The 25,458-nt window shown below is 37.5% G+C and overlaps 1 protein-coding gene across 1 annotated transcript in view; it reads left to right on the forward strand.

Moving 5' to 3' along the window:
* The window catches only part of LOC138161219 (fibrillin-2-like), a 152,583-nt gene that overhangs the window by 39,353 nt on the left and 87,772 nt on the right, over window positions 1–25,458 (forward strand). Inside the window, 3 exon segments of the mRNA XM_069088046.1 lie at window positions 2,909–3,031; window positions 8,209–8,370; window positions 22,599–22,667. Coding sequence (XP_068944147.1) covers window positions 2,909–3,031; window positions 8,209–8,370; window positions 22,599–22,667 — 354 coding nt within the window.

The following is a 25,458-nucleotide window of genomic DNA, read 5'->3' on the forward strand; positions in this document are numbered from 1 at the left end:
GCTCCCAGCTCCTTGTCTAGCTCTCCATGCAGTTCCTGTTCCACACTGAAGCTCACAGTGTCCAGTCCACCTTAAATCCTTCACAGTATTTATTCCTGGGAAGTCAAGGCTTAACAAAGCCACAAACAAAGTGCCAACACCACAGTCATGCCTCCTCAGCAGCTCCAGCTGGCCCTCAGAAAATCCTCAGCAGCTGCAGTAGCTTGAGCTGGCCTTCAGAAGTCCTTAGCAGCTTGGCTGGCCCTCAGAAGAAGCTCCACCACCACAAGTTCCCAGGAAATTCTTACTTTCCCAGCTGGGGTTTTTTTCCTTATAGACAGTATTTCTCCTCCCTCTTCAGCCCCTTCCTGTTACATCAGCAACAGGGGTTCATACCTTCTGTTTCTTTAACAGAGGCTTAATTTGAAACTAGGTGCTAAGTATCTCTCGGGTTAGCAATACAAAAGGGTCTTCAAATTTCATTACTAATACAATCATAGCTAATAGAATAACTAGAAACAAGGTTATTTTAAGGAATGAGAAGATATGAGCATGTTTGTAGGTAGCAGAAAGGAACCAGTAGTTTTCAAGAAGAGATGAAGATCAAAGAGTGGGGATGATAGTTGGGGTAGTCTCCTAGAGAAAACAGGAGATGGGATCAAGAGTACATTTAAAGAAGTTTATCTTAGCAAGTAAAAGAACTACTTTTTGATATAAGACAGGAATGGAGAGGCAGAGGGGAAAGAAAGGGGAAAAGAATAAACATTTTTAACACCAACTATGTGTCAGGGTCCTAATAAGTGATTTTATCTTTAAAATATCCGCTTATTTGATCCTTACAGCAACACTGTGGTGTTAGTCATGAAGAGGGGATAGAAAGATTTGAAATAGCTGTTTTGGTGAGTGGGATATTGAATAGATTATGGAGGTGTAAAAAGATTTCCATTCAGTAGAGGACTTAGTTTAGGTTTTTATTATAAATTTTCATTCATCACTCAGCAGAGTATCTTTATTTTCTCTGACTTAATTCAGCAGTACTTAAATAGGAGGAAAAGATGCAAATGATGAGAGTAATCCATTCTTGCAGTTTGGAAAGTGTGGCTAGTGGTAGACAATGGGTAATAAAATTGTTAAAAAATGAAATGTCATATAGAGATGAACTCATTCATCATGGTTGAAATATGGAAGGGAGGAGAGGACAGCTATTGCAAAGAGTGATGACTTGGGAAAAAAAAAACCAAAACAACTTTAGAGCAAAGAAATAACAGGTCATGCCAGGAAAAAAAGGACAGGACTAAGGGTGATAAGGCATAGGGAATGATATAATTATAAAAGATAATGAAAATAAAAGAAATTTGGAGTGCATTAACATAAATAGAACAGTTGTAAGTGATGGTAAGGTAAAGGGGATGACCATCTATGTAGCTGAGGTACAGGAAAGGAGTAGGTGTGGAAACAGAATAGGATTAGGGGAAGTTGGGGTATTTGAGTGAGTATTTATCTATCTACTATCTATATGCATATATATATATACATAATATATATGCATAAATACAAATGTAAATCTAAGATAGGAATCTGGAGGAAGGGAAGGGAGAAAAGAACAAGTGCTACTATGTGCCATCCACTGTGCCAAGTCCTTTTTTTTAAACAAGTGTCTTATTGGATCCTCAAAACAACCCTGCAAAATAGGTGGATTTCACAGTTGAGGAAACTGAAGCAAAAAAAAAAGGTCAGGTGACTTGCCTTGCTGTAGTGCCAATGCAATATTCACAGCACCCACAGTGACTGTAAATATGCTGGCATAGTTCTCAATTGCAAAATATAACAGACTCTGCCTATAGAAGACTCAAACAACATTTATTCAGACACAAGAAAACCAAATCCCAACACCAGAAAACCGAATCCATCATAGCAAAAAAGAAGTTAATACACCACAACACAGCAGAGAGCCACAGCATCCTTGACCTTCCCACAAACCAACACTCACAGGCCTCACTGTCTCCTTGGGTGTGTCCTCTCCTCCATCCAGCTCTAACTGCTCTGACTCCTAGCTTCCTGTGGGCTTTGCTCCACCCTTCAGCAAACTCCTCCTACCACAGGCTTCATGGATTGCATTCAGCCTATTAGGGGGCAGGGAAGATCTTCAAATTTCCCTTAGCTTTATTAAGGGGAAGGGCAGATCTTCAAGTTACCATTACCATTATACTTGCCCAGGGTCTAATAGCTAGTAAGTGTTTAAGACCATATTTGAACTCAAGTATTCCTGATTGTAGGCCCAGTAATCAATCCACTGTGCCATGAGCTGCCTCTGGAGTAAAGGGGGAGGTAGTAGAGAAAGATGTCTGAATGATGTATACATGCATATGAATGTGTATTCATATATATGCATATATACATGCACATATATTAAAATCCCCAAATGTTAAGGCAGAAGTTGAGGTAGAGAGCAAGACTGTAAGAAAGATCTTGAACTTATTGAGGAAAGAAGACTAATGTCCTTAGGACTGATAAATAATAGCTACCAAGATAAGATCTTAATAGATAGATAAATTTGGATGATGTAAACATCAAAGGAAGAGATATTGCTAAGTGATTATGGCAGAAGGAGAATCTAAAAATGTCAGTGGAGAACAAGGAGCCATCTGTGAAACCTTACAAAACATAAATTTGAACTTATTCAAGAAGAGTTTTAAAAAATCAATTTTCCCATTGAAATTATAGAAACCCAAATTACATTTCACTTAATGTTACATATTTGAGACTTCAAACTTTGTTTATTGTGTTACATAAGAGTTTTGAAGTCTTCTCTGTACGTTTTACTTCCCCATTCACTTAAAATTCTGTCAATAATTTAAACTGATTTGGAACATAAATCTATGTGGGACATTTAAGAATTAAAAATTGTATTAAAATGCTTTTCTTCTAGATGTTGATGAGTGTGTTGATCCCATCAATTATGGTAATGGTCTCTGTGTCAATACCCCTGGTCAATACGAATGTAATTCTCCACCAGACTTCCAGCTAAATCCAACTGGTATAGGTCATGTGGGTATGTATGATTTATTGAAAAAATAGAACAAAAAAAGAAACTATTTATTCAACTTCCTTAGAACACGTATTCTAATGTGTGTCCTTTTTGGAGATAATTTTTAAAATACACAATAATTACTTTGCCTTTGATTCTTGTTAGTGAAAAGGCAAATTTATTAAATATTTAACAATGGCCACCATTTTCATATCTCCTTTGAGGAGTTTAATATTTTTTTGATTCACCTAATAAAGGGAGAAAGTTGAAATGATGATGATGATGATGATACTTTATATTTGTGGAATGGTTTACCATTTATAAAGTATTTTCATGTATATGTCAATCTTATTATTATAACCCTCTTAAGGGGAATGTAGATAGATGTTTCCATCTGCATTTTCGAAATGAGAAAACTGAGGTTCAGAAAAGTGAAATACCTTATTCATGGTCAACAGCCTAGTAAAGGAACTTGGACTGCTGACCCTCAATATAGAGCTTTTTCTGCTACTTCCTATTGCCTCTAAATGAGGTAATAAGATGAAGTAAACAAGAAAATGTTAACAAATGGATAAAAGAGATTGGGCCAGAGGAGGAAAGTATAGAATTATATTAAAGGTTATATTATATTATTATAATATTATACTATTATATTAATTATAATTGTATTAAAGATAAGAACATATAATTATATTAAAGATATAGATTAAGAAAGATATCTTAATATAATGCAGATAGGGATCTATTATATTAAAGACAAAGATAAGATATTAAATATTAATTTATAGTGTTATATTATATTAAATTATAATTATATTAAATATAAGAAAATCTGTATTTTTCATAAACATTTCTTTGAAAACTCTTTGAAAAGATCAGTCCTTCTAAAGCTTTATTCTGTCATTCATTTTTTTTTTAAGAAATCGGGGTTAAGTAACTTGCTCAAGGTTACACGGCCAGTTATTTCTGGGTGTGGTGCTAAGTATCTGAGCCCAGATTTGATCCCCAGGTCATCCCGACACTGGAACCAGTGCTTTTACTCGCTGTGCTACCTGGCTTCCCCTCTGTCATTCATTCGTATCTCTCCTATTCCTACTAGGTTGTATTTACCTAGGGAAGTTTTTCAGTTAAAATAAAAGGAACTAATTAAGAGGTCAAGAAAGAAGGATGTTCCATGCCTTTACAGAACTTCTGTTTCCTGCTATCCTCAATGCCTTTATTCCTCTGTTTATTATAATGCTATTTATCTTGATATGAAAAGTAAGAAATACTTTCTACCTTGAATCACAAATTAGACACACTTTAGAATTTTTAGGTAATGTGTAGTTATATAATTTTCAGAAATATTTTCAAATTTCCCAGAAATATATTTTAGCCACTGTTAATTTCATTGTTGGTTCCACTTTCCCAAGTCTTTAGCTTTTTTACTCTTTTGTGGTTTACACAAACTGCCTTTCCTATAGCAGACATCTGCAAGATAGTTCCTATCTGAAGAGTAAAGTATTAATGTTTGAGAAAAAGATAATATCTAAGGAATTCCAGAATCCAAAAGGAAAGTGCATGGTGGAGACAATTTGAACATCAATAGAAGCAATGTTCTCACTGATTTTACTTTAGAACACTAAGAAAGAGGAATTATATAAAAATTCAGGAAACAACTCACAAACACATCAACATATGGTATATGGAAGTGATTGAGCAGTGATTAGGAACTTCTGCTATCTGAAATCTGTCCGAGTTTACTCTATCCAAAAAGAGAAGAGTATTTAATAATTTTCTGCATTTCCCACATGATGGTTTATTCCTTTAAAAGATAGGTGACCATTCTAGACAACAAATAACCAATGATCATTAGAAATTATGGAATTACTAAGGGGACATAACCACTCCAATTTACAATTTATGTTAGAGGAAGGAAAAACAAGATGAAATGTGCTCTTAATTTTAAGAGATCATATTTCAAAGGATGTAGAGGAAAGATAGGATCCAATCAACAAAAATTTTTCAATGGAAGTCAGTCCAGAAGAAAAATAGACTTGTTGCACCTAAAATAGGGAAAATAGGATAAAAGAAGGACCAGTATTTCTGCTGAGAATGTATTGATGAAGTTGAGCTTCCCAACTCATATTTTGCTTCTGTTTTCTCAGCTAAAATATCTCTCAACTACAAAAGACGTAACAAATTTTTCTAATATATTGAAACCCAAGGTAACTAGAGCCATTGCAAGAGGCCACCCAGTAAACCTTGATAACATCAGGTCCTTAGACCAAATGAACTACATCCTAGGTTTTTGAAAGTACTTACAGGTATTATTTCTGGGTTCACTATCAGTGACTTAAGAAAGTTCATAAAGAACAAAAGAGCTACTGTAGGATTGGAGAAGAACATATGATCTTATTTTCAATAATGAGAAGAGAGTTGAGTCTTCAAACTACAGGGGCACTGAATTTAGCTTTCAAACTTGGCAAAATACTAAAACATAAAGAATGGTTACTAGTCATACAAAAAAGTAAATGGTCATTACAAATGGGCAGCATGGCCTCTTCAGGAATAATCATGCCATATTAATCATTTTTGACAGGGTAGATTAGAAGATATAGTTATTAGATTTTAGGAAAGCATATAACAAATTATCTTGTGTTAGTGGAAAAAAATCAAGAAATGTAGACTAGACGATAACCTAATTTGATGGTCTAGGAACTGGCTGAATAGACTGAATGTTCCAGTGGTTTGATGTAAAGTGAGAAGGAGAGCTCTAGAGAACTGGCCAGGGATCAATTGGGTTGTAGACTGAGAAGTTCATCACTAACAAAGGAGGAGCTACCATACTTGATGAGAAAATATCCCCCCCCCAAAAAAAACCCCATAGGTATATGTAGTGGCAAGCACCCCAAGTGTCCTCAGGGTTTGCTGCCAACACAGGTTCTTGGATCTGCTTTGATAAAGGAAAGCAACTCAAAATGGGTTAACAAGCTTACTTTAATCAGTCAAACATACATTGTTTACCTCGTTCAGGGGAAAAAGGTCAGCACCCTGAACTTCAAAGTATACAGGCAGAATTATCAAGACAGAAACAGATCAAGTAGACAGATTTCAAACTGTCCAACCATTACATCCATACCCAATCAACATCTGGGTTTCAAAGCCGGGGGGCTCTGGACAACGGCTTCTCAGAATCCAGATCAAATCACAGAACACTTCTCAAAGTGAGCCCCCAAAACAAAGCTACACATAGCCTTCTCCTGGCTCAGAGAATGTAACAACCTTTTGGACCCACTGGCCAATCAAAAAGTATCTACTGAAAAACAAGCCTCCCACCCCAGGCTCCAGGTGCACTTTAGCCTAGGGGCCGGGAAGATCTTTAAAATTTACATTCCCATTACAGTATATGAAAAAGATTGGGGGATAGGGAGATAAGTCTGATTGGCTATAAATTGTGTGGGTCAGTGTAATGTAATGCCAAGGAAAGGCAACTTCCCAAGGTTCAGAATACCAGCATAGGTGCTCTCCATTTTATTCAGTGACAAACCAAGAACAGAGAAGATCAAAACATGACATCATTCAAAATACAGCATTTACTAAGTGTGATTAAATAATCTCCAAGTACTACCCCACCCCAGGATCTTCCAATCATTCAATCAATTACAAAGTCCCTGTTCTAAATACTACTCCACCCCTAGGCTATACCTTAATTAAGTCCACCACAAAACCCCTCTTCTCAAATGGAGATTAGTTTCCAAACATAGGTAAAGTACCTTCATTTGTCAATCACAGAGCACAATAAGGTCAAAAGTTCGCCACCCCTGGATCACAATTGAATCTACCCCAGAGTTACATCAAGTTTAAACACAGCACTTAATACCCTAATGGAGGTCTTTTCTTCATCTTGACACGAGGCAAGTTCTCAGCAATCTTAGTTCCTGGGGAGACAAGGCTTAGCAAGGCCATAAGATACATTGCCAGTCCCTTCATGAATTTATCATCTGTCTGTAGAACAGTCCTAGAACCCCTGAACACATTAGCAAAGCCCTCTCCCAGGATTTCTGTAAACATACAACAAGAAAATCCTTCTTCAGGGCTTCTGAACCAACAGAAAGGCTCCCAGACCCCTGCAACAACAGCACTGTCCTTCACCAGTGGACAGCATTCTGTCTGCAGGACAGTCTCCAGACCCCTGCAACAACAGCACTGTCCCTCACCAGTGGACAGTATTCACTCTCTGTCTGCAGGATAGTCTCAGGGCTTCTTAGCGAACAGCCAGGTTCCAGGACTTCTTCAACAAAAGGACTGTCTTTCACCAGTGGACAAATCTGGCAAAACAACATCAAAACAGACAAAGTACCAGCAAAACAGCCATGTCTCCTCAGTCCTTGGCAGCTCAGGGGCAGGTCTCAAAAGTCCAGGGCAATTCAAAGCGGCCACCAGCAATTCTCTTAGTCTCTCTCTCTCCATGAGGTGCTGCTTCCAAAAAAATCTTCCGCCTCTCTCTAGTGTCTCTCCAAATCTACATCACCAGCTCCTCCCAGTTCAGGACTTTCTTTTCACATCAACAAGCCCATCCCACAGGTGGGATTAACAAGCTCTGGGTTTTAACACAATCAATTTGAAAACCAAGCCAATACAGGGGAATCTTTAATTGCCATTACTATCACAGTCAGCAACATGATATTGCCATAAAAATAGTAATACAATTTTAGGCTACATTGAGAGATAGTGTTCAATATTAGAGAAGTGCTAATACTGTTGTGTTCTGTCTCAGTCAAATCCCATTTGGAGTATAAATTCAGACCTTTATATAAAGAAAATTATTAAGCTCAAGCATATCTAGAGAAGGGCTACCTAAGTAAGGCAATCTAGTCATTGAAAGGTGGATTTAAAGTACTGGGAATTTGACCTAGGGAACAGAGACATTAAGTGGGGTTGAAGAATGAAAGAGGAAATAGATTTGTTCTGTTTGACTCCACTAAGAGTAATGCATTGATGGTATATGTTCAATATAAGGAAAAAAACTAATGATAATAATAACTATCCTAATGTGAGAAGGTAGTAGGTACACTGCAGAGGTTTTTTTTTTTTTTCCAAGTGCAGTTATATTAGATGACTTAAGTTTTTTTTTCCAACTTCTAATAAAAGAGATGTTAATGTTTGTAGTACTCCTTCATCCAGTACTAGTAATTATAAGCTTCTATTTTATTCTGCAGACAATCAAGTTGGTAATTGGTACCTGAAATTTTGTCCACATGGGGAAAGGCATCTATCCTGCAACACTGAGATTGGTGTTGGAATTGGTCATTCCTCATGCTGCTGCTCTTTGGGAAAGGCCTGGGGAAATCCCTGTGAGAGTTGTCAACCAGTGAACAGTAGTAAGTATAAATATCTTTAAATTTTTTTTCTAATGTAGCAACTACCATGTTTGAGATTTTAACAAAAGGGAAAACTGAGGCAGATCTCCATGTAAGATAACGTTTATTAATAGAAGTATGCTATCTGTCAATAAGTGTGTCAGTGGGGTGAGTGCCTCTATTTATGCTAAAGACCCAAGAATAGAACAGGGTAGATGACATCATGGGATTGAGTGCAAGGTTATGGATTATAAAGCTGCGGCACAGGGAAAAAAACATGATTGGTTGGAAGTTTGGTAATGGAGGCCATCAAACAACCACCCCTTCTTCACTCATGAGACTAAGATGCACTCATTGTTTGAATACAGGTGTGAAATAGCAGCCTAGACTTTTAGAGAACAAACCATACAGGGTTGAAGGATAGCTTAGTGGAATAAAGATATGAAGTTCAACTCCCTTTCTGTTCACATGCATTCTCCAAGGTCAGTTAAATTCCATGAGTAGGAGAGCTTGTTTTCTAAACTTAACCCATTACAGTACAGCTCAACTCTGAACCAAGTTTGGAGACAAAGAAGTATGACTTAAGAAGTTACAGAACAAAATTAATTAATTGTAAATAGGATCATTAAGAAAATGATATAGGATTTATCTTAATCTTCTCACAACCCTTTGGAAACAGATACCCACAGGCAGCCAACAACAACAAGAAATGAAAAGGGAAAATGGAAATCTGAAAAGTTAGTCTTATTTTAGACCTTGTGTATGTTGAATGACTGTGTGAATGTCAAAGAAATAATATTGGACTGATCTCAAGAGTAACTTAATGTTGCAGTGAATGACGTGGATTTTAAATGCATCTTAAAAATTCTAAAAAAAAATAACTCCATCAAACTGTATCAGCAATGCCATATTCACAATGCCTATGGAAATTACAGATATGCTGATATAATTATCCATCACAAAATAAATCAAGCTTGCTATATGGGGGAATAAGCTAGAAAATTTATTAAAATACCAAAAGACTGAGTCCCAAAACCAGAAAGTGAAAGCCATCAGAGTAGTGACGAAATTGGCACAGGTAGACAAAGTAGAAAACACCCACATTCTCAAGCCTTTAAAACAGAGCAGGCTACCTCAGGCAAAGGTCCTCCTCTCCCCACTCACAGCAACCACCCAGCGTCCAGGAAGCATGCTCCCAGCAGCTCCAGCCCCTGGCAGTCCTCAGCAGGAGTCCTTAGCAGAAATTCGGGCTGACTCAAAAAGGGCTTTGTGCTGCCGCTGCCTCTGCTGCTGCTGCCGCCGTCACCGCCACTGCTAGCCACCGCAGGAACTCTAGTTTGGCTTCCACTTCCTCTTGCTCCGCCCCTTCCTGCTACGTCAGCAAGTCCAATGGGGCATGGAAGATCTTTAAATCCCATAGCCCTTACACAAACTTTGAAATTTTAATTACAAAATGCAATAGACTACTTTTGGCACAGTCTTACTAAATTTTTAATCATTCAGTTAATCATCTTCAAACAGATTGGCACCAAAGTTCCAAGGGCAATGTAATATATATATATATTTAAAGCAATCAGGGTTAAGTAACTTGCTCAAGGTTACATGGCCAGTTATTATTTTTGTGTGGGTGCCGAGTATCTGAGGCCAGAACCAATCCCAGGTCTCCCGACTCTGGGGCCGTCGCTCTTACTCCCTGCGCCACCTGGCCTCCCCTGCAATGTAGTGTTTTTGCCGAAAAAAATAAAAGCTCATATTTTTCCTCCTCAAAAATTCAAAATGTTAGATGGCAGAATTTTCTGCAACAGGATAAACCTACCTTTACATCCACACAAACTGAAATGTTTCTGTTTACAAAAACAAAATTGAATTCTTATAGTTTTTCAAATTTCTGTACTAGAGTAAGGTATATTAACCAGAACCCGGTAAAAACCACGTTTCTTTGTCATAGTATAATAGATAAATCTTTATTATAACTTTTCTTAAACTGTTTTATTCTGTTTTGAGATTAATTTCCTTTTGAAGTTAGTTACAGAATGCTTTATCTTCATATTCTTCCAATAATGTCCCAATAAAGTTCCAATAATGATGTAAACTACAGCCTATTTTCTGCACAGTACTTAACTTTTGTTTACAAGGGGGGGGGAATATGTTTTTCCTTCCCTCTTATTTCCATTACGTGCATATAATTTATAAGGTTGTAACACTTTTGAAAATAGGTTTTGGAGATTCAAGATCACATGACCGGCATGATGGTGTATTAATTACTTTCTCCAAACCATTTTAACTTAGAGTAATTATAGCTAAATTCAGAGGAGAAAGAAGATAAGGACCCCAGAGAGGTAAAATCAATATAAATCAATACCAAATTTGTATCTCTAATCCTTAAAGTCCTCAGCACCCCATCTCCCATTTACCTTTACATGCCCTGGGAGGAACACAACTAGGTTTGTGTTTTGTGCAGAAACACATCTTTGTGCTTCCTTTGCATCCCACTGCTGTGAAAACTCCAGGAAGACAACTTCTTCTCTTCTCCCACCCACAAAAATTATCAGACGTAATCTTGATTTCTTGTTAATACCAATTTTAGACCCTAATCAAATTCTCTGCACTCCCTAAAACTTGGTCAGTCCAATTTTAGCAACTTATTTGCTTGGGGGGAATTTGTCTTGGTGGAAGGGTATTGGGCCACCCTGAACATCATCAAGGAAATCTGATTGTCAGTTATCAGAGATAGTGAGGAAAACATACTTACTGGGTCACAGAACTCACTCAAAAACTCCTTTTGATTTGTTCACAGCAAGCTACACCCAGAGAATACATGCAACTAGTGCTAGTCCTAGGCATTGTCAAGAAGCTACATGTATATTGAGAGTTGATTTCAGAAGTGTCAGTTCAACCTCAACATACAGGAAGAAACTCATTCCTATGACCTCGTCAAGACTCAGTGTTCCCAATCTGAGGAACAATGTGAAAATTAGTAAAAATGGAACACTGCCCAGACTATCAAGAATCTTTCAAAAGAGCTCATTCAGAAAATCTTTTCAACCAAAAATATGGAATCTTTTCAAATCCCTAGGTCCTTTAAGAACTTTACTGAATTCATTTAACCCAAAACAATGAGAAATTACCAAGGCAAAATCAATCTCAACACCTACACAGAGGATGCTCAGGATGGAATATCTTCTATTCACAAAGTTGCCAACAACGTAAGAATAGTTAATCAACTACTATTTATTTAGCTCCTGCTATGTTCCAGGCTCCGAAGTAAGTACTAGGAATACAAAGAAAGTCAAGAACAGATGCTCTCAAGGAGCTTTCTGTCAGATAAGAGAGACAGCATGCAGATAACTATGAAGAAATAAGAGACAAGCAATTATGAACAAGCAAGATTAATTGGAAGTAACCTCAGAGGCAAAGAATCAGGATTTAAGGAGGATTGCAAAAAGTATCTTGCAGAAATTGGAACTTTGGTTGAGACTTGAAGGAAACCAGGGAAAATAGGATGTGGAGGTGAGGGAGAGAATTCAAGGCATGTGGGACATCCAGTAAAAATGCTACAAGTCAGGAAATGGAGGAATGTGAACCACATCAATGTTACTGGACTGAAGACTATATGGAGGGGAAGTAAGGAATCCTAGAAAGGTAGGAAGAGTCCCAGTTATAAAGAGCTTTAAAAACTAAGATGATTTATTTTATTGAGATAATAGGGAGCTGCAGGAGTTTACTAAGGATCAAGGTCAATATAGTCAGATCTGCACTTTAGAATGATCCAGTGTGACATCTGAGTGGAGGATTGGTTAGAAATAGAAGAGAATTGAGGTAGAGAGACCAATTCACAGGCAATTGCAGTCGTCCAAGTGTGAGGTAAAGAGAGCCTGCACCAGGATAGTTAGGGTCCAAGAACAGAAGCCAGGATGTCCCAAAAGTAGAAATGACAGGACTTGACATCATATTGGATATGGAGGATGAGATACAGGAATCTAGGATGACACACCTAGGTTGTGAGCCTAGGTTCCTGGGAAGATGACATCATAGGTTAAGAAGAGGGAAGGGTTTGGAGAGCAATTTTGGTTATATTTAGATTAAGACATCTATTGCACATCTGGCTGAAGTAAGGGATGTGAGATTGGAGTTTGGGTTAGGGTTAAATGAGCAGTGCCAAGAGTCATAGCATAGAAATAATTGAATCCAAGGGAGCTGATGATATAAGTAAGTAAAAGAGTAAAGAGGGAGAAGAGCAGATGTGATCAAGATCTAGCAAAGGAATGGCCATACATGTAAGAGGAAAACCAAGAGAGAATAGTGTCAGAGAAAAACTAGAGAGAAGAGAACACCAAGGAGAAGAGGCTGATTGACAGTATCAAAGGCTGTAGAAAGGTCAAGAAATATGAGGACTGAGAAAAGGCTCTAGGATTTGGAAATGAAGAATATTGTGCTTCTGATTTCACTGTTATGGGTAACTTTTGAATACTCCACCAATTCAGGTCAACACATTCCCTGCAACATCTAGCCTTCAGGGTTGTCCTGAGTACTGAGCAGAGAAGAAACTTCAGAAAGAAACAATACTTGTGTATCAGAGTTAGAACTTGAACTCAGGTCTTCCCTGGATTTGAGCCTGGCTCTCTATACACAGTGTCAGGCTCCCTCTTTTTTTTTTTTCATTTTTCAAATGCTTTATTAACTTCTGATTTACATCATTCATTTCCGCCAGATTTTGAGTTACAAATTTTCTCCCTGTTTTTCCCTTACCCACTGCCCCAAAATAGCAGTCCCACAGGATATCCCCTCCGCCAATCAGCTCTCTCCCATATTTTCTCCCATACCCCTTTCAACTTTTCCAGTGGATCTCTATGCCCCAGTGCCTGTATATCTTATTTCCCAATTACATGTAAAATAGCATTAATAATAGCATATATATATATATTTAAATACTTAATTTTAAAATTTTGAATTCCAGATTCCTTCCCTTCCTCCCTTGTCACCCACCCCTACTGGGAAGATATAAGCAGTTCAGTATAGATTGTACATGTGTGGCTAATGCAAAACAATAACATAGTATATATATATATATATATATATATATATATATGTATATATATATACATATATATACATATATATATATATATATAGTAAAAGACTGACTATATTTCCCTCCCTCCTATCCTACCTCCCACTTGTTCTATTCTCTATTTTGATCCTATCCCTTTTCAAAAGTGGGTGCTTCCAACTTCCCTCCCCCCATCCTGCCCTCCCTTCCATCATCCCCTCTCTCATCCCCTTCTTTCCCTATTCTCCTGGAGGGTGAGATACCCTATTTCATATGTATTTCATTCCCTCCTCAAGCCAAATTCAATGGGAATAAGGTTGACCCATTCTGTTTTGCCTTCCTATTCTTCCCCTCCATTGTAACCCTTTTCCCTTGTCTCTTCTCTATGAGATAGTTTACCCCATTCTGTCTCTCCCCATCCCCTATCATTATATTCCTCTCTCACCTCTTTATTTCACCTTGTAAGTATCATCCTTTCTTGTTAAATAGGACCTGTGCCCTCTATCTATGTATACCTGCAAACATGTATACAAAGATTCACACATGTGAATATATGACCATATACCCTCATATATAGACATATATATATTTCTATTCCCTTCAACTACTGAGAAAAGTTTCATAAGTTACAATTATTGCTTTTCCATGTAGGAATATTAATAGTTCAACTTTGATAAGTTCCTTATGATTTTTTTCCCTGTTTACCTTCTCATGCATCTCTTGCTTCTTGTATCTGAATGTCAAATTTTCTATTCAACTCTGTTTTTTTCATCAAGAATTCTTGAAAGTCCTCTATTCCACTGAATGACCATATTTTCCCCTGAAACATGATACTCAGTTTTGCTGGGTAGGTGACTCTTGGTTTTAATCCCAGCTCTTTGACCTCCATAATATCATATTCCAAGCCCTTTGATCCCTCAGTGTGGAAGCTGCCAGATCCTGAGTTATCCTGATTATGTTTCCACAGTATTCAAATTATTTCTTCCTGGCTGCTTTTAATATTCTCTCCTTAATATGGGAATTCTGAAACCTTTCTATAATATTCCTAGGAGTTTTCTTTTTGGGATATTTTTCAGGAGGTGATATGTGGATTCTTTCAACCTCTATTTTTGCCTCTGGTTTTAAAACATCAGAACTTCCTGGAGGATGATTTCTAGGTTCTTACTTTGATCATGGCTTTCAGGTAGTCCAATAATTTTTAAATGAACTCTCCTGGATATATTTTCCAGGTCAGTGGTTTTTCCCATGAGGTATTTCACATTGCCTTCTATTCTTTCATTTGTTTGGATCTGTTTAACAGCATCTTGATTTCTTATAAAGTCATTAGCTTCCATTTGCTTCAATCTGATTCTGAGGCAATGATTGATTCTCCTCATTGAGCTTTTGAGATTCTTTTTCCATCTTGCAAATTCGGCTTTTTAAGGCATTCTTCTCCTCATTTACTTTATGAGCCTCTTTTGCCATTTGAGTTAGTCTTTTTTTTAAGGTGCTGTTTTCCTCAGTCAGGCTGTTGAGTCTCATTTTGTAATTTTTTTGCATTGTTCTCATTTCTCTTCCCAATTTTTCCTCCACGTCTCTTATCTGCTTCTTAAAGTCCTCAATGGCCTGTAACCACCTCATATTTTCCTTTGAAATTTTTGGTGCAGGAGTTCTGACTTCACTGTCTTCCTCCTGTTCCATGTTTGGCTCCTTTTTGTCCCCCAAATAGGAGTCTAATGTTGGAATCTTCTGTCTGCTTTGTTTCCTTTGCCTGGTTATGTCGCCCCTCAGTCACTTGACCCCTGGGCTTTTTGCCACAGTAGGACTCTGCCACCAGACAGGTGAGCTTTCTTCCCAAACACTGGGGTTTTCTCAGCTGCCAGAGGTATTAGTTGGGTGACCTCTCTGAGGTCTCCACACACTCTGGGAAGCTAGACACACACCCCAGGACCTCCAACCTAGAAGTCCAATCCAGGTCCAAGAAGGTTAAAGCAAGAGTGATTACTCCTCAGTCTGGTCTCTTGGTCCCCCTACCTCTGCAGGCCAGGAGCTGAAGCTGCCACGTGGCACTGGACAGAGGCTTCTTGCCCTGGGGGCAAAAGCTCCCACTTACTAGGTCCCAAAGTCCAGATTGCACTGACCTCTCACTTTGTCCTTTGCATCTATGTTTTGATAAATCTGGAAATGGCTACAGCTGCTGATCTGGAGTTCCTCCAAGCCAGCGGCTGGTCAGGATTGCCCTGGGGCCAAAGCCTTGGTGTGGTGCTGGGCTCAGCTCCAAGAGCACTGTGCTGGCTGATTCCTGCTGGCCTGCTGTGCTATCCTCAGCAGGAGCTTAGCTTCTCTGTGTCATTTTGTTGGTTCCGCAGCTCCAAAGTTTGTTTAGTGTCCCCTTTTTACATGGATTGGGAAAGGTGGAAGCCAGAGCAGCAGGGAGGTCCTGCTTCTACTCTGCCATCTTGGCTCCATCCTCCAGGCTCCCTCTTAAGAAGCTTAAAACACATCTCCTTTCAGAAACAGCCCCTGTAACCTAGGAGTAGCCTGTTTTATGGAACACAGGCAGCTCAGATTGGTTCAACAATTAGCTACAGACACTGCCCATTTTCAGAGACTGTCTTAGTATGTTCTTAGCACTTTGGATCCTTAGAATTAAGAAAAAGATAAGGGGAGAAAATCACATGTGGGAAACACAATGTCTGTCACAATGTCACAACTTCCTCAGTACAAGGAATGGAATATCTTTATGGTTGCTGAGAATGTGCTAGCCCAGGTCCTAAATAAGTTACACCCAGGAGGGTATAACAAATCAGAAACCCTGAATTAAATAATGAAGCAAACAATAAAAAGAAAGCTGCTCAGAATTTATAATGCAGACAACAAAACATCTGAGAGAATCCATAGATCAACTCCAGAAAAAGAAGAAAAGCACTTAAAACTCCAAGATGAATTTTAGTTAAATTTACTTTCCCGTCAACCCAAATGTGTTTATATAATTCAGGCAACCAATAGAAACACCTTCCATTATAATGAAAAGAAAAAAAAATTAATTGGTACAAGATCACTCCAGAATCATGAGAAATTTAAGAATTACATATTCCAAGAAGCAACAGAGATCAAGCTGCAACACCATATCATTTACCTTGAAAATCTTGAGCTTAATCATCAAAGGAAAAAGAAGATGAACTAGTAAATTGAAGCATTTGAATTATTTCTGGAAAAACAGACCAAAACAAAAGTTAAGAGAATATTTTGACTTGGGAACACTCCAGAAAAGAGAAACATTTAAATAGTAAAGCAAGTGTAATTATTAAGAATAAATGCAATTACTCTTTCTTAGAGATCTGGGGTTTTTTGTTTGTTTTTAAGTAAGGAAAGGCAAGAAGGAGGAAGAGGAGAGATCATCAATGAGATAAAGACATAAGAAAGTAAACAGAAGAAGTAAAAGTGGAAAAGTGGAATTGAAACCCTATGGAAATTTCTTGATTCATTTCCCTCTCCACTTACACACACACACACACACACACACACACACACACACATACACTCGTGCACACACACACACACAATGTGTGTGTTGTTCAGTTTCTTCAGTCATGTCCAAATCTTTGTGACCCAATTTGGGGTTTTGTTGGGCAAAGATACTCGAGTGATTTGCCATTTCACGCTCCAGCTCATTTTACAGATAAGGAAAATGAAGTAAACAAGATAAAGTGACTTGCCTAGGGTCATATAGCTAGTAAATGTTGGAGACCAGATTTTAAGAAGAATGAGTCTCCCTGACTCCAGGCCCAACACTCTCCACTGTGCTACCTTGTTGCCTCAATATATTTTATAGAATAGAATTGTAGATTTGAAGGGTACATAATAAACAAGGAGAGGAGAAGTAGAGGGATAGAAGGAAATGACTGATGCATTTGTTGAATGAAATCCAATGTTGAACAAAGAAGAGATGGTTATTGCTAGTCTTCTGGCAATGGGAGAAGCTTCAGGAGGGAAGGATCTGGGAGATTAGAAGGAAAGCCCTCATTTCAATAAGTATTAGAGGTTCCACTTTTAAGTACTCTCATGAGAGAGGAACTATATGCCTATAATGTAAGATGAAGCTTCATGATTAGCTTAATCTGGAGGGAGTCGATCCATTTAAAATCTACTTTCTCTGAAAAGGTGTTATGCCTCTTTAGGCAGCATCCTGGCTCAGGAGAAAGGACGGGTAATCTTTAAGGGGCAGCTGGCAGCCAGAATGGTGAAGACATAGACCCAGAGGTGAGATGGCACAACCTCTCTTATCAAGAGACTTGATAGTAGTGAAGTCAGGCTTCACATGATTTGGAATGAATTATAATTGCTGTTACATGATACTGACAAATTGATACTTCTAGGAATAATACATAGAAAAAAAGGCAAGTGAGGCATGATCTATAAAGGTGATAATAGAAAAGTTAGTAAGTGTTCCTCACAATTCTGTCTTGTGCCTTCTTCTTCTACACTGTTTAACTTTGTGATCTCATCACGTTCCCGAGGACTTAATTACATCTCTATTTTGATGAATCACAAATCTACCTATTCTGCCCTACCCTTTATGTTCATCTCCAGTCTCATATCTCCAACTGCCTTTCAGACATCTTGAATTAAATGTCTAGTAGACATCCTTAACTCAACATATGTGAAATGAAATTTTCCTCTTTTTGTATCCTTACCACTTATCAGAGTGCCTGATATATAGCAGGTACCTAATAAATATTTATTAATTGATTGATAGTAAAAGAAGGAGCTTAGCCACAGTATTTCAGAAACATTAGCTCTGTAAAGAGCACAGAGAGGAATAAATAAGGTTATAGTAGAATCAACTGGAAGAGGAAAATAGTGTGGAAAACAAAGTAAAAAGAAAGATAATTTAAAATACTGAATTAGGGGAAAAGTTAGGAAAGCAATAAAAACAGAGAAACTGTGGGAATGGTAGTTTAAGCAAAACTAACATGGAAAAAGAAAAATAGAAGTTAATATTTTTAATACTAAAGAAATCAAGGAAAACACCAGCCCTAAAACTTATAACTTTAAATGCAAATGGACTAAATTATATAATAAAATGAAAAAGAACAATAAAATTTATCAGAAAACAAAACCAACTATCTGTTTTAGTATACTAGAAGTATTTCTACAAAGTAAAGACATATATAGAACCAAAATAAGAGTGTAGAGTAAAATTTGTTACACATCAGGTGAATTAAAAAAAAATCTGGAGTTGAAATCATGCTATCAGGCAAAACAAAATGTGAAATGAATAAGAAAATTGCATTATACTTGCTTTAAGGAAGCACAGACAGTGAACTAATATCAGTACCAAACATACCAAATGATACTTCACCGAAATTTCAAAAAAAGAAACGTGTGATCACTAGCAGCTGTGGAGATCCATAATTACCAACACATAGATGCTAAGGACAAAGTGAGAGGGCAATGCAGTGTGGACTTAGGGACCCAATAGTTGGGAGGGCATCAGCTTTTTTCCCTGGGGTGAAAAGTCGCCAAGGGCTGCAGCACAGCTGCCGTCATGTGGCAGCTTCAGCTCCTGGCCTGCAGAGTATAGGGAGATCAATTGACCAGTGTGAGGGGTAATTGCTCTTGCTTTAAACTGCTTGGATCTGGATTGTGGTCTAGGGTAGAGGTCCTGGGGTGTGCGACCAGCTTGCCAAAGTGTGTGGGGCTTTCAGAGAGGGCACCCAACTAATTCCTCTGGCAGTTGAGAAAACCCCAGTGTTTGGGACAAAGCTCCTCTGGTAGCAGAGCCTACTGTGGCAAAAAGACCAAAAGTCAAGTAATTGAGTGGCAAAATGACCAAGCAAAGGAATCAAAGCAAACAGAAGATTCCAACATTAGACTCCTATTTTGGGGACAAAAAGGAGCAAAGCATGGACCAGGAGGAAGACAGTGAAGTCAGAACTCCTGCACCAAAATCTTCAAAGGAAAATACGAGCTGGTTACAGGCCATAGAAGACCTTAAGAAGCAGATAAGAGAAGGGGAGGAAAAATTGGGAAGAGAAATGAGAACAATGCAAGAAAATTACAAAATGAGACTCAACAACCTTACTAAAGAACATAACACCTTACAAAAAACTGAATAACTCAAATGGCAAAAGAGGCTCAAAAAGGCAATGAGGAGAAGAATGCCTTAAAAAGCCGAATTTGCCAGATGGAAAAAGAATATCAGAAGCTCAATGAGGAGAATCATTGCTTCAGAATTAGATTGGAGCAAATGGAAGCTAATGACTTTATGAGAAATCAAGATGCTGTTAAACAGATCCAAACAAGTGAAATAATTGAAGGCAATGTGAAATATCTCATGGGAAAAAAACACTGACCTGGAAAATAGATCCAGGAGAGATCATTTAAAAATTTTTGGACAACCTGAAAGCCATGATCAAAGAAAGAACCTAGAAATCATCCTCCAAGAAATTCTCAAGGAAAACTGCCCTGATGTTTTAGAACCAGAGGACAAAATAGATGTTCAAAGAATCCACCCATCACCTCCTGAAAAAGATCCCAAAAAGAAAACTTTTAGGAAAATTATAGCCAGGTTCTGAAATTCCCAGATCAAGGAGAGAATATTACAAGCAGCCAGGAAGAAACAACTTGAATATTGTGGAAACACAATCAGGATAACTCCGGATCTGGCAGCTTCTACACTGAGGGATCAAGGGGCTTGGGATATGATATTCTGGAAGGCAAAAGAGCTGGGATTAAATCCAAGAATCACCTTCCCAGCAAAACTGAGTATCATGTTTCAGAGGAAAATTTGGTCATTCAGTCACTTTCAAGTAATCTTGCTGAATAAAACAGAGTTGAATAGAAAATTTGACATTCAGATACAAGAAGCAAGAGATGCATAAGAAGGTAAACAGGGAAAAGAAATCATAAGGAACTTATGAAAGTTGAAGTATTAGCATCCCTACATGGAAAAACCATAATTGTAAATGATGAAACTTTTCTCAGTACGAAAATAGTTGAAGGGAATATATATGTCTATATGGGAGGGTGTATGGGCGTATGAATACATATGTGAATGTATATATGTATACAGATATACATAGAGAGCATAGGACCAATTTAATAGGAAGGGATGATACTAAAAAGGTGAAATAAAGAAATGAGAGAGGAATATAATGAAAGGAGATTGGGAGAGACAGAATGGGGTAAACTCATATAGAAGAGGCTAGGGAAAATAGTTACAATGGAGGGGAAGAATAGGAAGGCAAAAGGGAATGGGGCAACCTTATCCTCATTTAATTTGGCTCGGGGAGGGAATGAAATACACACTAAATAGGGTATCTCACCCTACAGGAGAGTAGGGGGGAAGGGGATGAGTCGGGGGATGATGGGAGGGCAGGCTGGGGGGGGAGGGAAATTGGAAGCACCCACTTTTGGAAATGGACAGGATCAAAGTAGAGAATAGAACAAGTGGGAGGTGAGATAGGAGGGAGGGAAATATAGTCAGTCTTTTACAATATATCCACTATGTTAGTGTTTTGCATTAACTATACATGTACAACCTATACTGAACTGCTTATCTTCCCAGTAAGGGTGGGTGACAAGGGAGGAAGGGAATGAATCTGTAATTCAAAGTTTTAAAATCAAATATTTATATAAATATATATATATATATACATATATATATACACACACACACACACACACTATTATTATTAATACTATTTTACATGTAATTGGGAAATAAGATATACAGGCACTGGGGCCTAGATATCCACCATGCCCTACTGGAAAAGTCGAAGGGGTTATTGGAGAAGATATGGGAGAGAGCAGAGTGGAGGAGGGAATATCCTGTGGAACTGCTATTTTGGGGCAGTGGGTAAGGTAAAATGGGGAGAAAATTTGTAACTCAAAATCTGGTGGAAATGAATGATGTAAATCAGAAGTTAATCATTTGAAAAAGGAAAAAAAGAAAATTGGAAGATTGAAATCTATGCATGCTCATGTAGGAGAATGGGAACTTGAATATTATCTGTGTAAAAAAAGGATTTAGAAAAAAATGAAATGTGTAATTGAATTGCAAATATATGTGCATACATACACCCATATACATATATACATATATGTTAGAATATGAAAGTAGGAGACCTTGATATTTTTGTCTCAGAGCTGCACAAATCTAAGAAAAGAAGAAAACAAACTGCTGGAGAATATAGAGTTAAAAGACTTAAAACAGGTGAGTAGAAACTTTTAAAAACATACATATCTGGCGAGACTAGTAAAAATAGCATAGCAAGAAGAAGCAGTACAGGCCAACTTCTATAATTATTCCAACAAAGACCTAGAAAGAGTGCTAGACCAAGTTGTAATTAGGAAATCCAAGAAAACCAATAAATCATTTTTCCAGGCTAGCCCTTCAGATGCTGGATACCATACATAATCCAGAATGAGGTCTGGATACCACGGGGCCAAAAGTGCTAAGCTTCTGGCATAGAGGCTGTACTGGGGTCCATGTCTATGTACTTGGGCTTGAAGAGGTCATGTAATGACAGGGAAACTATACAGGGAGTAGAGCCAGGAGCCAGCTGGCAACTTGGTCATTTGTATCCCAGAACTGGATCACCAATTCATTGTGGGCTAAGATGTGTGCCTGAGAATGTCAGACTAAAGCAAGGAGAAGTCTTGAACATGTGGATGTGTACTGGGCAAAGATGAAGAACAAAAGTTAACAGCATCTCAGATTCACCCCCCACACACACACATATATATATGCCTGCAGCTGAGTAATCGGGAAAGGGAATGCAGACCACATGGGGATCCTGCAGATCTGTCACTCAGAACCTACAGAACCTTTTAACTAATTGACAGGGGTTGGGACTAACAAGAAATTACATGAGCTCCAACAAAGCACAAGTTTACAGTTACATCACCTATGTCTGTAAACCAGAGCTTGCAAGGGTAAGATCAGGAAAGACCCAAGATAAAGAGGAGACAGCAAAATAGTTTATCACACTTTTATCAAATCTTAGGGAATCAGCAAAGGTGCTAGTTAAAATCATTAATAGCTTCAGTAAAGGACCAAGATACAAAACCAAGATACAAAAAACCCACAAAACCTAACAGCATTTATATATAATAACAATAAAAGGCAAGGGACAAAAATAGAAAGGGACGTCTCTTTATTTTCATTGGCTATGCCCTGTAAACATAATTTCACATGTCCTTTTTTCCCTAGCTGAATATTATACTCTGTGTCCAGGAGGTGAGGGCTTCAGACCTAATCCTGTTGTTATCATCCTTGAAGGTGAGTTCATTTCCAGTAACCACCAATATATGAATTAACTGGAAAATATAGTACCTAAAAATAATTTTAAATAGTTCATGAAAAATAGGTGTACCAATGAAATTATCCTCTCACATATCATCTAAGTGTTAGCATGCTGAATAAAAAAAAGTGATTTTACATCTATTGTAAAGAGAACTACATGATATTTTTGGAATATAGTTGCATTTACTAATTTTTTTTGGAAGGTGGAAGGCAGGGCAATTGGGGTTAAGTGACTTGCCCAAGGTCACATGGCTAGTAAGTGTTAAGTGTCTGAGGCCGGATTTGAACTCAGGTTCTCCTAACTCCAGGGACAGTGCTCTATTCACTGTGCCACCTGGCCACCCTGATTTACTAATAGCTTGATGGATAATTACACTTAACTGTGAATCTTTTCCTTTCCCCTTTGGGTGTTGAGCATCTTTAAATCTTTGAACTTTGTGGTGTTTCATGACTTATACCCAGATAGTATCATTAGAAAAGTATTGGTATTTTTAATACCTTCTCTCTGTTTCAGAGAGAAGCTTAGGGTCACTAAAAGAACTATTGTTTCTTAAATACAGTAATCCTGCATAAGAAGAGATTAAGCTATCACTCTTTGCAGATGATATGATGATATACTTAGAGAATCCCTGATAATCAAGTAAAAAAATAAAACTACTTAGGACAATAAATAAACTTGGCAAAGTTGCAGGATATAAAATAAGCCCGCATAAATCTTTGGCATTCCTATATATTTCTAGCAAAATCCAACATCAAGAGATAGAAAGAGAAATCCCATTTAAAGTTACTGTAGACATTATAAAATATTTAGGAATCTACCTGCCAAAACAAACCCAGGACCTATATGACCACAACTACGAAACACTTTTCACACAAAGTCAGATATAACTAATTGGAAAAACATCAGTTGCTTGTGGCTGGGTTGAGCTAACATAAAAAAAAAATAACAGTTGTACCTAAATTTAATTACATATTTAGTGCCATACCAATCAATCTACCAAAAAAATACTTTATAGAGCTAGAAAAAATAGTAACAAAATTCATTTGGAAGAACAAAAGGTCCAGAATATCAAGGGAATTAATGAAAAGAAATGTTAGTGAAGGTGGTCTAGCCATACCGGATTTTAATCTGTATTATAAAGGAGCAGTCATAAAAAACTACTTGGTACTGGCTGAGGAATAGAGTAGTGGATCAATGGAATAGATTGGGTACTTGAGACTCAGCAGTCAATGACTATAGTAGTCTATTGTTTGATAAACCAAAGACTTCAGTTTTTGGGATAAGAACTCACTATTTGACAAAAACTGCTGGGAAAACTGTAATATAGTATGGCAGAAACTGGGCATAGATCAATATCTAATACCGTATACCAAAATCAAGTTTAAATGGGTGCATGGTCTAGGTATAAAGGCTGATACTGTAAGGGATACTGGGAAAGCAAGGAATAGTTTACCTGTCAGATATATGGAGAAGGGAAGATTTTTATGACCAAACAAGAGTTAGAGAGTATTATAAAATGCAAAATGGATAATTTTGATTACATTAAATTGAAAAATTTCTGTACAAACAAAGCCAAGCTAACCAAGATTAAGAGGGAAATGGAAAATTGGGAAAGAATTTTTACAACCAGTGTCTCTGATAAAGGCCTCATTTCTAAAATATACAGAGAATTGAGTCAAATCTATAAGAATACTAGTCATTCCCCAATTGATAAATGGTCAAAGGATATGAACAGGCAGTTTACAGAGGAAGAAATTAAAGATATCTATAAACATATGAAAAATGCTGTATTCTCACTATTGATTAGAGAAATGCAAATCAAAACAACTCTGAGGTACCACATCTCACGGGTCAGATTGGCTAAGATGACAAAACAGGAAAATGATAAATGCTGGAGAGGATGTGGAAAAATTGGAACACTAATGCATTGTTGGTGGAGTTGTGAACTGATTCAACAATTCTGGAGAGCAATCTGGAACTATGCCCAAAGGGCTATAAATAAGTGCATACCCTTTGACCCAGCAATACCACTTCTAGGGTTGTATCCCAAAGAGATCATAGAAGTGGGAGGAAGACCTGTATGTACAAAAATATTTATAGCAGCTCTTTTTGTAGTGGCAAAGAATTGGAAATTAAGGGGATATCCATAAATTGGGGAATGGCTGAATAAGTTGTGGTATATGAATGTAATGGAATACTATTGTGCTATAAGAAATGAGGAGCAGACAGACTTCATATTTACCTGGAGAGTCTTATCCAGACTGCTGTTGAGTGAGAATAGCAGAACCAGGAGAAATTTGTGTACAGTTACAGACAAAAAGTATGTGTGATGACCTACTTTGATAGACTGGGCTCTTCTCAGCAATGCAAGGTGATAAAATAACTCCAAAAGACTCATGATGGAAAGAGATGTCTACGTTCAGAAAAAGATCTACAGAGTTAGAATGCATATTTAAGCAAACTACCTGCTCTCTTTCTTTTTCTTGTTTGGTTTTGTTTCCTCTTTCCCATTGTTCATTCTATAGGTTATAATCCTTCTTTACAACCTGACTAATGTCTAATGTGAAAGTATTTCCACATCCTATATTTAATTGAATGCTGCCATGGGGCGGGGGGGAGAGGAAGGGGGAAAAATTTGAAACTCAAGGGATTGTGGAACTGAATCTTGTAAACGAAAAGTAAACAAACAAATTAATAAAGACAAAAATGCAAAAAAGATTATTTCAAATATTACATAAAAGCCAAAAATATAGCTAATTAAGCATT

This window comes from Petaurus breviceps, unplaced genomic scaffold, assembly GCF_028583685.1.
Source record: "Petaurus breviceps papuanus isolate PSGF00001 unplaced genomic scaffold, PetGlider_PUasm1.0 184, whole genome shotgun sequence".
Classification (NCBI taxonomy): Eukaryota; Metazoa; Chordata; class Mammalia; order Diprotodontia; family Petauridae; genus Petaurus; species Petaurus breviceps.